A 16,742-nucleotide genomic window follows, 5' to 3' on the forward strand; every position below is an offset into this window, starting at 1 on the left:
AAAGATTCAGCGTATGAATTATTAATAGTACGGATTAAACGTGCCAAGACTCACTGTGGAGCCTGTTTGTTTTATTTGGACGTAATTACTTAATGGCACCTTGTTAAAAATGGTAGTGAGGAGAGGACAGGACAGCAGAAGAGAGAGGGAAGTGAGGGAGGAAGTGTGAAAATGTGAGAAGAAGCCTTTGTTTAGACAGTAATTGGTAGTGAAATAATTACCAAGTGTTCTGAGGCTCACTCGATCATTGAAGAGAAAGAGAGAGAGGGGGAAGGAGGGGTAAGGCCTTGTCGGAGTCAACTTTAGTACCACTCCTCTCTAATCTCTCTCAATCCCCTCTTTTTAAACAAGAATCTATGTGTAATGTTCTCTCTCTCTCTCTCTCTCTCTCTCTCTCTCTCTCTCTCTCTCTCTCTCTCTCTCTCTCTTTCACACACACACTCTTTGCATCAATCCCTTCTGTGGTGACAATTTACATGGCTATGTGGAGAGAGTAGTGGAGCATGTAGGGCACTGTTCCCCATTTGTACCCACACACACACACACACACACACACACACACACACACACACACACACACACACACACACACACACACACACACACACACCACACACACCACACACAAACACAGTCCAAGCTGCCACCACCACTCTGCCATCCAAACAAACAGAGTCTGACAGCATGGCTGGTGCCTGGCATGCATCCTTGCACACACACAAACACACACACACGTACACACACTGTGGCTAGCCTGTATTGTAGGGTCGACTTCCATAGTTTAAGGGTTCACTAAACTCCAGCTAGTGCACTTCATCCTCTCTACCCATCCAGCCGTCTAAACTCGTTGCTGCTGCTAAACATCCTTCTGGCAACAAGCGACCATGACCCCGCTACATGAGGCTTCAGGCTCCTCCAGTCAGACACGTAAACACAATCTACATAAAGGGTACAGTGAAGTGTGAATATGGGTATGCACCGTAGCAGAGCAAGCTCACATGAGGGTGCGCACACAGATTGGAGGAGGCTTTCACCGACATATAGCTGAATAAACATGTACTGCGTTCATGTGCAGTATTATTTATTCAAAGTAAAAAGGGTAAACAGAGCTCCATTAACTTCATTATTGTAGTTTTTAATAAATACTTAGGCCTACAGTGTTTATGCATATTATGGCAATACATCTAATAAAACATTTTTATTTCATGATGGAGACTAAAAAGTAAATCACTGATAGTAACAGCTATGACAAACATAATGTTTTGTTTTTGTAAAATGAGACAAGACAGGACTAAAATGTTGTTTTTTGTCACTTACCTGCAACAAGTGTGCAGCTGGTACAAGTTCTCACTGCCGTCATGAATCTTTCTCATTTTCATTGTTGACTTTTTTCCCCTGATGTATGTCAGTGACAAAAATAGCTCCCAATGCGACTTTATTTTAATAATTGAAATTCCTCTGTTTTCTTGTGCCACGGTTAACTTAAATAGCTTTATGCAAAAGCCCTGATTCATCCTAGGTAGGCGAGATGTTAGAGAGCATTTTTAGCATGATGAATCACAGTTTTGATCAACTCCAAATCATCAAAGATGAAGATGCAGCTATGAGCGCAATAAAGTGAATGTCTGTCCAGCACGCCTGTCTCCCCAGACACAGTTAGGGTGAAAGTTCAATACAGCCCTTTTCATCATGATCTCTTGTGTGTTTGCATGCTTTTGTTTAAAGCCCAAGAAAATAAATAATGTCAAATAATGATTAGAGGGAAACATCCCTCCTAATTACCACTTCTATCTGTGTAATGCACCTTCCTTTGTTTAGTTGGTTTTCAAAGACAGCAGCAGCGCACTGATGAGAGTCTAGGCTATATTGTCTGGCTAAGGTAAAGGATCCAGATATTACAAGCAAAATTGAAATGTGGCTTTACAGATTTGAACACTTGATACGGCCTTGATTCCAGTTTTTAATCAACACATTTCATTAGTTTAACAAGAGGAAACATTTTGACGAAAATGAATTACCTTCTATTTGGAATTATTTCTCTGGCTTTTAGCATTTATTTGCTATGCCAGTCTGAGAGAGAGCGAGGGAGAGAGACTTCTGTAAAAGTTGAGTATAATTTTTTGAGTTGTCATAACTTAAAACTAAACTAAACTATAACTATGAAGCGACTAAAACTTAAACAAAGATTGCAACTAAATCTAAAATAGCTGCTGAAATTGACACTGCTGCTCTGCGTATTAGTGGGAAGTATTTCACATTTGTATTGTGATAGCTTAAGAACAGTCACAAATTGACTTTTTGAGATTTTACATTGATAAGTAATTAAGAACTAAGTAAGTAACAAGAACTTAAGACAACATATATTTCACTGTACAGCAGGCCCCTATTACAACCTGTGTTGTTTTACTTTATACTTGAAAAGATTTTTTTGTATTTCAAGTTTTGCTACTTTTACAGCTAATACTGGTACTTGAGCCTTTAGAAGCACTGAGCAGCATTTTTCACTGACGTTCCCTCTTCCCTCCTGGTACACGGTGACACGCTAACTAATCGAATATTCCCTCTTTGAAGCAGCGCCGCTGGATCTATTCAAGTGTGAGGCAGGGGGTCTGTATGTATGTAGGTGTGTGTTTGTGTGTGAATATTTTTGTTCTCCTACTCGTGTTTCCTTGTGTGTTTAAGTGTGTTTATTTATACTTGTTTGTCCAATTACTTTTTACGTCTGTGTGTGTGTGTTTGTGTGTCTGCATGCCTGTGTGTCTGTGTGTGCTTGTGAGTAGGCGGTAGGGTGTATGGAAATGTTGTTTATGCAGTTTTATGCAAAGCAATTATGTTGACTTAATTGGGTTTGTTTATGTGGAGAGTGTGCCACCTCCAGTCATGTATTAATGCTACCGTGGACAGACAACATTACACACACACATGCGCACACACATTTACCTCTCGGAGCAGCACCCTTTCCTCTGTGTGATTGAATAATGTGAAGTGCTTTCTTTATAATAATGGATTTATATTCACTGTGACTTTTAAAGACACTGGAGCAGCAAAACTGTTTTAATGCAACACTCCGCTACTCTATAATTTATCATCCTGAGTAAGCAATTACTTTTGGCACATAGTCCTGTTTCTATAGGGGTAAGTCAAGTCTTGCACTGTAATTTTAAATAAATATGTCCCGACAATCACTGAAAATGTACAGTTGAATAACATCAACATCTCTCATGTGTTTTGGCAAACTTTACAACATTATATTCGCCCACTGAATCTGTGACCTCATGCGCAGTAAACACAGCCAGCCTAGTTTCCCTCTCTCTTTCCCTCTCCTCATCGTCTCAAGTCTGAATCCAAAGATAAAAGGTTAATTTGCCATCTCTCTCCTTCCTCTGGGCCAAATCAATTCACCACACTCTCTGTCTGCCATTGTCCTAATCAGACTCTGCACTCACTATTGGATTTCAATGGAACAGGCGCAGCCCAAAGACCTGCACAACCACCTGATCAATGACCCTCAGATAGCGCTGGTTTTGTATAGGGGATCACTCTGGTTTTAGTGCTTACACAAGGAAGTGGCACAGGGTCCAACGACTTGATATGTCCTCTGGAAGTATATTTGTCATTTAGCTAATACTGAATCACAGACAACTTCATGTACAGGGATTGTGCTGAACTCTTGAAGTGTCTGTAAAGACCTTAAGCCCTTTTTGCTTGAGGTGTAAGAAACAAGCCAAGGAGAGCCTCAGTTAAAACAAAATTTCCCTTGTTTTTCTTTCAGCGGTCAAACGGCAGAAAATTTCCTCAACAAGATAACTTTCTGTGTCATTGAAATCAACTCAGAAAGGAAGACAAAGTGGTCTTTCAGTGCTCTATTGTCGCTAGTTTTCTTGCGTTTTCAAGCAAGGCGGGCAATCTGGGAAAAAATAAATCAATTTTTCGATTGACCTCGCTCTTATGCAAAGAAGGGAACTCAATTCATGCAAAGCATTGTTGTTTGAATGTCACAGCTTTTGCTACAAAAACAGGGGTGAACCTTTTAAACTGTGAAATGTGATGAGTCATCGCAGTAACAAATATATATCTGAATCGTCACGTCCTGACCTCATGTTGTTCTGCAGGTTCTACAGTGGCCCCACAGAACACTGGGAATGGACCAGACGGAGGCCACCCACCAAACACCCGCTCGCCCATGGCTCAGGACAGAGGTACGTGTGTGTATGTGTGTTAGCCAGTTAATTGTTCAAATACTTCATAAGTCATCAAACGACAATTCATGACGCAGAAGTATATCAGTGGTTCAAGCAAAGCATCAGACATTCTTGGATCTACCTTCTTAAAGCTCAGGTAGGGAGTTTTTATCTGGTTATGAAACAAACTGAAATTAACAGTGACGCCTCTTTATGACCTACAACAGCAAAAAAAAGACATCTGCAACAAGACTACCACTGTGAGGGGGGGTAGGCGTCAGACCAGGAGACATACTCCTTTTTTTTCTATTTTAAAAAGCAAATATTCAACTATTAAAGAATGCAGGATGAGATTTTCTGTCATAAAACACTGCTCATGCATGTACAGGACAAGATCATAAAAAAGGTAAGAGGTGCTCCTATACTCACGGGGCGCCAAATGTTTTAGAAACAGTAAGTTCCTCACGGGAGCTTTAAATGAAAAGTTTGCTACTTCTTTTATAACACGGAAACGATAAGTCTTTGATTTTTAAAGTTTTTTCAACTTTCTTTTACGCTATAAATCACACTTTTAACTTTTAAATCATAATGATAAGTGGTCGATTGATTAAAAGAGATAAAAGATATTTGGTCACAAGATCCTCCTTGTCTTAATTTGGTATTATATGGTTCAAAGTCCTGATCAAGGTTTATATTTTATTGAAGCTGGGTTGTTTCAAATGTTTCCTTGCATAGAGGACAACTTAGTGCTCCTGTGAAGAGTTTTCATCTGGTTATAAAACAGACTGAAATTAACAATGATGTCTCTTTATGAGCTACAAGAGTAAACTATCAGTGACAGGTTGATTGTTTCTTTATGGTTATTTGCAATGCCTGAAACCGCTGCCACCAGGTAGATGTCAGGTGAAGTAAGTTACAGCTTTCTGCAGAAAAGAACCTTTTCCACAACAAAGAAATAAGGTTTTATTTTATTTTTGTTCAACTTTTATTTAACCAGGGACTCCAACTGAGATTAAAAATCTATTTTACAAGGGAGTCCTGGTAAAGGTAGCAGCCCAACGTAGGCAAATCACAACAGTTAGCAGTTCAAAATTCTTTCTGGCCATGGTGAATTATAGGAAAAGGCAGTTTTCCCGAGATCTGTCAGATCTCAGAGTACAGTGAAGAGCAACAAATTAGCAGATCATGACTGGTACCAAGTAGAGCTAGTGTAGAGAAGGGTACGGAGGTTAGATGGAAGTATCACTTTATAAATAACAACATCAGTGTTGTTGTCTCAAATTGCAATAGCGACATCCAATCCACAAAATTATATAGAATGCAGAGGTGAGTGAGGGATTTTTTGTTCTTGATGAAGCAAAGAGATGCATGATACACTGAATCAAGGGTCTGTAAAGTGAATGAAGATGCATGCATGCATTCATATATTATATATCACCATAGAGATGGCACCAATATGCACCACTTTGTCTACTTTGTTCCTCACAGACACTTTGAGTCAGATGTTTCATCCTCGCTCAAGTTATGGAACTTCTGGCAGAACAGTTTAGTGACTATGTCCAAAATATTAGGGTGTTATTATCAAAACTGCTTCCTGCAATAATTGGCTGTCCTCAGGGATGTTGTCTTTCAGAGACGTTCTTTGAAAAATGTAACCCTTAAATCAATCTTCAACTCATGAGAGACCTTACCAAAATACTGAGCCTCTTCAGAATGTTTCCAACTCTTTGCTTTTAATTATTATTCTTAATTCAATAACTGTTGTCAAATTTTATTTTCCAACCTTTCAAATGTATTACTTTATTATTATTTTTATATTGACTTTATTGGTGATTGGAGAAATAAAATGCCAATACTGATAAAGAGCCAAATACTAAAAATCAGCCCCTGATAATCGGCTAGGTCAATAATCTGTCGACCCCTGTAGTGATTCGATGCAAGGTAATTATTGTTAACGAAAACTAACATGTCAAAAAAAATTAATTAGCTTAAATAAAATTTTGCCTTTACAAAAAATGTGATAACTAACTAAAACTCTATAGTAAATCTACAAAAGTAACTCAAAGTAGACGTTAAACCCCTTTCCTTTTTTATTCTATGTTCTATATTGCACTTACGAAAAGCTTGCTTTAGATCTCTTTCTAGAACATTTACAATAATGAAACAGCTCTTTGTTCACCGTCTGACTATTAATACTCGGCAACTGCGAGTAAAGCATGCTGCTTTTCAAAAAAACATCCTTTTCACCTTTTGCTATGGATGGTGAAGACATGTTTTTCAGAACACAGTCTTTCTAAATCAGTTGAAGAAAATATCCTCTTCTGGATTATCTGGATTTATCATTATTTGTTTTATTATTTGTGAGACAGAGGGCAATCAACAATAACTCCTAATTGAGAGAGCAAGCACACTGCATGTAGTACATCCTTAATTAGTTGTCTGACTTTTACCTGGGTGAAAGTTGAGTCCAAATTTTTCACTGTAGCCCCTTTTTTTCCAGACCAGAACCCTCCGTTCAACATGGACCCACTTGTTGCTGAGCAAAGTATTTAAGACGAGGTACACGCTAATGAGCAGGGGCGTGTGCAGACTTTTTTGACTAGGTTGGCCCATGTGGGACTAATGCTGGGGTGGCATGAAGCATGTGAGACAAGACCCCATTTAATGTCCATATTGTCCACTATCCAAATAGCGAATTATTTTTACATATACCCTGCCTCTAACAATGCAAATACTCAAAAGTTATGATGTTCAGATTTTTTTTCTACATAATGTCTTTTCAGGTCCTTTCAGGCACTTTCAGGTCTTGACCCAACAATATCTCATATTACAATAACTAAAATACCAAAACTAATAAAAACTAAACTAACAAAGTATATAAAAACATACATTTAAACTAACCAGCTTCAAAAAAATATTTTAGATTTTTTATGTCCACAAGCTAAGGTCATGGGGAAAAACCATGACAAATACAGAACAGTAAACATTCAGTGGATCTATTCTGGGCTTTGTTCAAGTCAGAGTGTGTTTCCCTTTGATAAAGCCACTTCATTTTTGGCCACTGTTCATTTCCAAAAGCTTGTAACATGAATGCTAACCCACAGGCCACATGTGCTCGCCAAATGAGAAATTGTTTCCAGCAATTATGGCCACTTCTCATGTAAGACTAAAAACAGCAGAGTTGCTCATTTGAAAAGGGAAAAAAAATCAGCATCCTCACAAACATTGCAAAAAAACCTGAAAGACTGGGATGTAACCTTAATGGAACAACTGTGATGCTCCCACTCTATCACCCACTGAAGAGCAGTTAACATCAGAGAGAGACTGAGGGAGTGGATGGATGAAGAAGGAGAGAGAGAGAGAGAGAGAGGGAGGCGGTGTAAAAGGTTATTTCCCAACATGATGAAATCAAGCTGGAGATTTAATGCAGCTCTCTAATGCCTGTAAACCTCCGGCCCTCCCCAGCCCAGTCCAGGAAAACGCGGCGCTGGTTAACAGGGCTGCCAGTTGTTTTTGCTGTTTTCCTAGCTAGGATTAACCCCCCTCTCTATCCAACGCACACGCCCCACTTTGCTCAAGTGCCTGCCTCCGTAAGAGCCTCTCTCCACTCTTCATTTCCATAAATCCGCTGAATGTCCCTTTTTCCCCCCCTAGTGTCTCTCGCGTGCTTCGCCGGCTGCCTGTTGTTGTTGTCCGGCTGAGAGCTTCATTCGCTTTGCCAGGATGAGAAAAAGGTTTATGTGTGTGTGTGTTTACGTGTGTGGAGAGAGAGAGGGAACGAAGCAGAGAGAGGGAGAGAAATCCTTGAATGTGTTATTTGCTTTTAGCACTGTCTGCACAATGTTCCTCTCCTCATCCATTTTCCAGGCAATTTAAAGTGCGATATTACACACTGTAATTTTTTTCTCCTCCTCTCCAGAATCCCCTTACCCTAATGGAAGCAAAACATTACAATAATGTCCTCGCTCCTTAAACCCAGCACTCGCAGCCTAAGCACTTTCAGCCCCAATCGCTCTTTCCCTCTGTTGCACTGTCTTTTCCCTCCCACACACACTTTCTTTCTCCCTGCCTCTCTCTCTGTCTCATCCTCTTTCTTTTTCATGCATACACAAACACACAAAGCGTTTATTGCACTCGTTCCCAGTTATCTCCCCTACACACCTGAGACACACAAATAAGTTCATGCATGTATGTGCACTGTATCAAATAGTAAGACACACATTACATTTTTTAACTCTGTCCTCTCTCAAACATTTTCTGGTGCTCTCTTAGCAGAAACAGGAATTATACAAGTGTCAACTTGCAATTTGTAGCTCAGTCACTGCCCTAAACCCCAAACTTCCTAAAGAGTTGCTAGGTGCACGCTCATTCAACAAAGCGGATGGCTATCACAGTTTACAGCAGAGCGGGCCTAATCCATTCACACCTAATCTGCAATACTGAATCCCCCCTTACAAACTCACACACACACACACACACACACATCAACACACTCGCCCACACACACTTTCTTTCTCCCTCAATGGCCATCCAGCGACCTTTCCCTATTCGTGGTGGATTGGGAGACCTTTCTGTGGGTTTTAAAAATGAACAGGACAGCTTGAAAGAGCACAACCCAAGCGAGAATCGCTCCAAATGTCAATTTGAATGGTGGAGACGAGTTTGGGCCTGAGAGGCTTTGACACGTCTATTGACAGAACAGCTTAGAATAACATAGTAGTCATGGTCAAATCAACGGCTTATTCTGTGGAGAGTAGGACCAAGCTCTTTCTTCGTTTTCAGTCAGTTGTATCCACTCTTTAAAACATACACAACGATAAACACATGGATTCAGCTTTTCAAAGTGTATATTCATCTTTAAGGTCAGGAAAAAACTTGACATCAGCTTCTGTTATCAGTTAAGTACACCAAAGCCTCTGTTTGTGTTTGTTTGTGCTGAGGGTTCCTCTTACGTATCAGCCCGTCTTTTTTCTGCATGTTTTGTCTAATGCACATGCTGTAATACTTTCTGATGTTTATCTGCGAGTAACAGGTCCAGGTAAAAGATTAGCTTTAGTCAAAAGGAAAAGATCGTTCATACAAAGAAAATGAATAGATATCCTCAATCATTGAGGTGGATCCTCTCCTTCACTTTTTTTCCCTCTGTCTCTCTGCATTCACTGCTGAGGTGCTCTTTGGGTTTTCAGCATATATCCTTCTAGTCTGACTTTGCTTTTTATGTTTACTTGTGTGTTTCAGGGTTTCTGTCCAGCATGCAGAGGAACCAGGCTGGCTCTCAGTTTGCATCTCCTCAGTCTGGACCTCCAATGTCCCCCCACCCCTCACCTGGGGGTCCACTGTATCCTGGGATGGGTCCTTACTCCCAGAGCGGCCCCTCTGGCCCTTATGGACCTCAAGGATCCCAGTATGGACACCAAGGTTAGTGCCTATATGTCTAATTATTATTTACAGATTGTACGCAATAAAGAAGAATCTGAACACAGAAATCTGGAAGTGTTCTGGTTTCTGTTTGTAGTCCAAGTAGCGTCGACCAATCATGCTGCCAGACCGTATATTGAGAGCAAAAGCAGGCAGAACTAAGACCAGAAAATGCACAGAGATCATTTCACAACGTTGTCTTATGAACACAAAGTTATTGATGGAGTTGTTCTCATAGGTTTCACAAGGTTTTATCTGGAATTGTGTAGCATTCAGATACTAAGTGACCAGTTAATTTGCGGGGCGCACGTGGCCTAGTGGTCTAAGCGCCCCACATACAGAGGCTATAGTCCTCGTAGCAGAGGTCAAAGGATCGACTCCCAGCCGCAACCATTTGCTGCATGTCTTCCCCCACTCTCTGCTCCCCAAATTTCCTGTCTCTCTACAGCTGTCCTATCATTAAAGGCAAAAATGCCCAAAAAAATGCATTAAAAAAAAAAAAAAGCATGGCAACACGCCAAGTGATGTGGACATTTGTAATACACATAGGGTGTAGATATACACTGATCTGTCACAGCTTTATGACAACCTGTGCCGTCTAAAAACAATACAACAGCGCTGCCATGAATTCTACATTTTATGAAGCTTTTCCATTTTCAGCTTTTATTGTCATGTCAGAAAGGTGATAATTGCACTTTATATTTATGATCTAAGTTGTATTGTCTGACATCAACCTCCATGTGTGGGATTTTACAAAGGAAACTTTACTGACAATTGTCAATGCTCTATCTTGATGTACGATGCACAGTGAAAGCTCCTAGGTCATGCTTGTGAGCACAGAATTTATGAGCTTCAATTGTGGGTCGTAAATGATTCACTCATACAGTGTTAGATCGCTTTCCACCAAAACATTTATACAGTCACACAGTGTATGCCCAGCCTTAGAAAACCTCTCTAGACTTTGAGCACCCACTAACACAATTGTAAACGAAGCCTGAGCTAGTCAATCCCAAAAGTTTCTTTCTGTTTTCTCTTTCCTATCTGCGCCCCGTGGCAGTTTCTCTTATGATTATACAATAATTAATTCAGTCATGAGTTTTTGAGGGGCAAAAGCTCTTTGAGCTAACAAACTTTCTCTAACTATCTGACAAACTCTCCCCTTTTATGGAGTGGTTTATACTTGGACACTGGAGGGTTCAACAAAAGTGGATGGTTCAGTCTAGCAAAGGCAGCATCAAACTTTTGGACTCCAGAGTTGTCTCTTCCATTAAAGTTCAGTACTGATATTGGTTAATCATGCAAATTTTGATTCAAAGTTCACCAAGGTTGAACTCCATGCTCTAAAAGCTTATGCAGATGAACTTTATGCAGTTTGCACAATCACTTACCTTTTCAACTTTATTGAAATGTGTTGTAAATGCAGGCAGGACAAGGCCTTAATACATCATGCAGCCTGTTCAATGGTCGTGGAGTTAGCTGCATGTTTCTGTTTAACGTACTTTTTGCGTTAGTGCTATCTCAGGGCATCTGAGAAAATATTCTGGACACAAAACAAAACAAAAAAAATATATATAACTGATGATTTCTTTTTGAACTAAAAGTCAGTCCGCCCTAAATCTCAATTCATACCTTTGTGAAGGAGCGTGTCATTACTGAGACATTTAGTCCTTGGAGTCAGGTGTATTGAAACTAGATAAAACAACTCCTGTCACCCTGCTTTAGAAACAAAGATTGTAGTATTCAGACACTGTTGGAGAGAAACTTAATTTTCTAAAAGCTATGAATGCTTTTTTATGCTGAATTATCAATTAAGACAAACAGGAACAGACCTTGTATTGACTCTTTGTGTTGGCTTTTACCTGACACCAGATTTGAACTGCCTTTGCTTTCTAACTAGTCTTATTGGAGCAATGAATACTGCATGCATCATTCATTCAGAGGGGTTATAGAAGAGTTTGGCCTCAGTTGGAAAAGCTACATTTGTCTTTTTTGATGATGGTTGGCCTCCATTTCACAGTCACACAGGACCTTGACATTAGTGCCATTGGTTTCAAAGTGTTTGCTAATAAGCATTATAAAAAGACTCATTTTTAGAGACATATCTACACGCTGTTTCTGTCTCTAACTCTGTCTCTAACTTTTTTTTTAATGTAACTCCCATACACACACTAATGCAGACCAAAACAGCCTTTCCTTGTACTGTGCAGCAGGCCCCACTGTGGGCATTAAAGACCGCTCATCCTGAGGGTGTGACTCTCAGAATATTCATGAGACACTTGAACTGGCGACGGACCTCTTTGCCCTGCTCATGATAAGATTATGAGGTAGTTTCAGACTCACAAGGCAGTCTGATACATCCTGAGGTCTAGTCACTGAATGATGATGTCCATTACTGCTATCAGGAAGGAGGTTTGAATCTTAGACCTATGGAAAAGGCACCAGTGTTTGTAAAATCCTGCAAAAAAAAAGTAGTTGGTTTCTGAATTATATCAGTTCCCATGTTAGACATGTTAGATCGTTTTATAAGCCCAGTGAAGTTCCAGTGAGTCATTTATTAGAGCAGCCTCACAGTTCCCTCAGTGCTAAATAAGGTCACAGAAAAGGCGCCTCTGGTTCCATTATGGCACCTTGATTTGCAGTAATGCCTTACAGTCTCTTCTTTTACTGAAATATTTATTCTGTTTGACATGTAGAAATTCACTGTTCATCATTTACATATATTGACTGAAGTGTAGAGGACTGTTCAGATGCACATTTTATCAGACATTTTAGGAGGCTACGTCTAATTTGAAGATAACCATGTTTGTGCCAAATGTACAGCATGAAAACACAACATTTATGATATTGACATTTTGCATGTCACATCACAATGTTCGCTCACAATCTATCACTGCTCCCTTTATCTCTTATTCCCCTCTATCCCTGATGGATTAAGGTGGGGTCAGACTGAGTCTGACCCTGTCTTGGTGTTGGGTCTCTGTTCATAATTTGACATAGAGTGGTCTAGACCTCCTATGTTTGTAAAAGCATCTTGAGATAACGTTTGTTGTGATTGGGCGCTATACAAATAAAGATTGATTGATGTATTCAACCATGATTATTTCCTGTTGTGCGTGGGGTTTACTAATACCCTAATAGGAAATAGGAAAGACAAGGCTAATATTAATTCATTAATTCATATTCAAGAGTGCTGTTTTATTTTGAAATTGATCAGTCCATTCCGGTGTCTGACTTCCTGCCCAAGTAAATCTGCTCTGTTCAGCTCGACACAAGCTTGACACTGGCTCTGTCAAAGTGGACTTGGTGCACATATTTAGTAATTTGCAGTGTCCTGTATTAACACGATCATTGACTTGTGTGGGTGCAGATCAATCCTGGGGGATGCAATGCTGTTGGATCAAGGACTAAGTTTCAAATCCAATCCAAGTCAATGTGATAAAGCAATATTCTTTATTTCAGCTTACTATTAAATACGGGTCTATTTAAAAAGCCAGTCACATCAACAATTTATCCAAGCTCCAAAAAACAAACTCTGAATAAAACACATATCACAGATTCCAGGAAATAAAAAAAGAAACGTTTGGATCGCTTAGGATAATTAAGAATTCTCCACTCGCTTGTTTCCTCCAACGTACAACTCCCGGCCATCCAACAAACGCTGACATCTGCTGTTGTACTTTGTTTTCTGCCTTTGGCGAGACACCAGATGAAACATTATGGTATTTTTTTTGGTAAATGTGTGTTTTTAATGTGTCACCTTGATAAATGCGCCCATCCGTGCGTGTGTTTTCCTAAAATTGCGGTCTCTCTCTTGCATTTGTTAATGTTGATTAATAGCCCTAATGCATGTGGTATTTGGTCTCCCTTCTCCACCCACTCCTATCTCTTAATGTGACTTGGGCTTGGCTGACAGCCCAGTAAGCAGACAGAAAAAGAGGAATAAAGTAAGCAGAGAGCGACAGCGAGGCGGACTAGCCTCGGAGAAGCTCTGGAGGCAGATGAGCGTGAAATCTCACATGGGTGACAGGAGAGATGTTCCCATCAGAAACAGAGAGAACAGCTCAGGCCCGCTGTCTGTATATATATTTATGTATACGCTCATTCAAATTTAATACACTTGCAACTGACCTGCATCTGTCCTGCTTCAGCGCTCGAGGATATTTTCAGACAGCAGAGCAGCAAAGCATCTCCAAAGTGGGACTTCTTGAGCAGCTACATTTGTATCTTCACATAGTACTTGTGAGAACAAAATACACATAAATATGGATCTTCTCTCGCTCTCTCTCTTACTGCCTGCTTTACCTACATGTCCCAGTTTATTAGATGTACCCAAATAAAACTAATACTGTCTAAAACCACAACCCTGCCAAAACGCTGCTTTCAAATAATGTTTAGTCTTTTGTTGTTGTTGTTGTTGTTGTTGATGAAATGGTTGCTTTGTTCAGAATATTTCTTTTGCATATGACTTAATAAGATGTGATAATAACAATAGGTAGAAAAAAATGGAAATCCATGCACTAGAGGGCTGAGAGTCAGATTCAAACCCAGATTTAGGTGCAACTGGACATGGGGCACCTATGCTCGTTTACTGACATATTGGTTTAAAGAGTCGTTAAGCTACCTTCACACTCATTTTGGAGCCTTCACTTGGGTTTACATGGTGCTGTTTTATATTTTGCTTTATAAAGAAAATGTGTTTCAAACATTTCACAACCCTCACACAGGTGTTAGTACAAGTCTTGTTGGCTATGTCTGTGTTTTGCTGGATGACGTTTCAGTGCAAAGTTGGGGTTGAAGTCTCCTGCTGGATACCTCCCGTTTCTACTGCACTGTGTTAAAGTAAAGATCTCACTAAAATGAATGACAAGGATTATTTTTTTCTAGTTTTTCATTGATTGAAAAATGGAATCATGATTAATCACAGTTTCTACAAACTTGTGCTCACAATAACATTTAAACTACTCAAAATGTGCTACATTGAAATGCAAAGGCTAGCTTGCTGTTCCAGTCATATAATTAATGGTCGTAGCCTCAGTGATGTCACCCATTGGTTTAAGCAGCAGAGAAAGCTGACTCAAACTAACTTTCTGTTGACCTTACTACAGGCACAGAGATGGGGTTTAGGAGGGCCTTTGGTCTCCTTGCTAACAACTACATGAAGTCAGCCACGCCTCTTATGATGCAAAATTTGGAATCTTAATATCTTCTATACTACCGAGTTATTAAAACAAAAACAAAATTATCCCCTGTACAGTCTGTGGGGTTAGAGAAGTTAGGTTATAAGACCAAAATCATTTTTTGTACTAGCCTGGAAACATGTTAACTTTTGCTGTAAAGATTGGCTTTTTAAAGTAGGTGTGTATGTGGTTTCCCATACCTCCGAAGCCAGCCTCAAGTGAGAAGACAAACCTTTCATTAAAGGAAACATCAGAGTAAGTTCATAATGCAGATTTTGTTTGTGTTTTTCACAGTAAAAGACTTCAGTCTGCAGCGTTATTAGATTTCAGTGATAATCCACGGGACTATCATGACCTATGATCAAACTAAGTTTTATTTCATGTCATCACAGTGGTTCATAATAACCGCTTTTTCTCATGCAAAAGCTCAACTAATCAAGGGGAATGAGGCCCTGTGTATGTTTTCACTGAAGCAGGAAAGTCATATGATTAATTAATTAACTTGCATTGCAAAATAATTTGTTGCTTAAGTCTCAGGATAAAGGATATGTGAACGTGTTGACCTTGACAGCTCTAGTTTTTTTGATAAGGTGCCATTGTCTTACCAAACAACCCTTTTATTCAGTTCATTAAAAGATGTGTTGTCCTTTTATGGAAACTTGAAAAACATAAAAACACATTTATCACTTAGAAATATAAAACCTTACCCCAAAAACTTTCAGCACTGGAAACCAGATTTAAAGGCTCCAGGGCAAAGCCTGAACCCCAGTTCTGTGAGGTCCAACCAGGGGCCACTGCATGGTTAGCAATGCAGCCAGCTGTGGGTCATTGTTCTTAATGACAGCTCCAGCTGCTTCCCATCCTTCTCTCAAGCGCTCTTACAAATTAGCCAGCCATTAGCAACCACAGAAACACACTTCCAAGTTTTTGAACTCTGCTCTGCTGTTTGTCTTGGCTTGTCTGCCGGCGCTGGGAGAACTGAGTACTCAGGCCTTAAAGTTCACTTTTTGTCTGGGTCCAAGGTTTGTTATACAAAGTTTCCGGCAATCATGCTTACCACACACAACAACTCTTAAGAGTCTGTAGCTCACCAAAGAAAATAAAGCTGTCTGGTGTTGTGTAACTTTAAAGGCTGCAGCACTGCTCTTTCATCATGGGCCAATGACGGCATGCAGCTTGTGTAATCGACTACATTAGCTCTTTCCAACATACAGTTATGGTGATACATGACTGCAGGAGGATGTGGGCCTTTCACAAACAATACTAAAATATTTAGTGGTTATTTCCAGGGATCTCTGATTAGAAAAGTCTGCTTCCGAGACTGAGGCCAAGGCTTTTCTTCCAGATTGATGTGCAGTAAAACCCTGCCAAAGCTTTCCCTCCTTTTCTCTCTGTCAAAATGAGAGCTCTTACAGCGAGTGGCCTGCTGAGTATTTCAGAAAAAATATTAAAGCTGCTAAATGTTTATGGCTGTCCTTTGAAAGCCCTCCTTACTTAAGTTAAACTGATCTCAAACTGTGTGTTGATATCAGGCTTCCCAGGACTCAAATGACTCCAGCTGCTGTTGTCAAGACATGCATGTGGACATGGTAGCGAGCCAGCATGTTGAGAACAGAGGACACACAGACAGACGGACGGGGGAGGAGGATATCAGGCCATTACAGGAAAGAGATTTGGAGTCTATCTCAGTTCCACTCTCCCTCCCACCCTTCACATGGCTCCCTCCACCCCCTCCCACCCCCCTCGAGGGGTTAAGCACTCCGCTAGTAATGACCATGCTTCAGACAGCACTTTTAAGCCTTGGTGCCTTGCTGGAGCTTCGGTGTAATTCAGCCAAAAAAAGCCAGCGCCCGGGGGAGGGAGTGGACTTTTTCGGAGGAAATTGACAGTGTGTGGAGCTCTGCAGCCCCAAGGCGAACCTCGGCCCTGGCTCAGGCTCCCTGCCGGGGAAGGTGCTGAGGTGGCT

At 40.3% G+C, this 16,742-nt stretch overlaps 1 protein-coding gene across 2 annotated transcripts in view; it reads left to right on the forward strand.

Moving 5' to 3' along the window:
- Positions 1-16,742, forward strand: part of LOC117806641 (AT-rich interactive domain-containing protein 1B-like) — a 253,799-nt gene that overhangs the window by 199,000 nt on the left and 38,057 nt on the right. For both annotated transcript variants that reach the window (XM_034675619.1, XM_034675620.1), the window contains 2 exons: positions 4,113-4,199; positions 9,420-9,599. In XM_034675619.1, the coding sequence (XP_034531510.1) occupies positions 4,113-4,199; positions 9,420-9,599 (267 nt within the window). The remainder of the gene's footprint in view (positions 1-4,112; positions 4,200-9,419; positions 9,600-16,742) is intronic.

This window comes from Notolabrus celidotus, chromosome 22 (genome assembly GCF_009762535.1).
Source record: "Notolabrus celidotus isolate fNotCel1 chromosome 22, fNotCel1.pri, whole genome shotgun sequence".
In the NCBI taxonomy this organism is placed as follows: domain Eukaryota; kingdom Metazoa; phylum Chordata; class Actinopteri; order Labriformes; family Labridae; genus Notolabrus; species Notolabrus celidotus.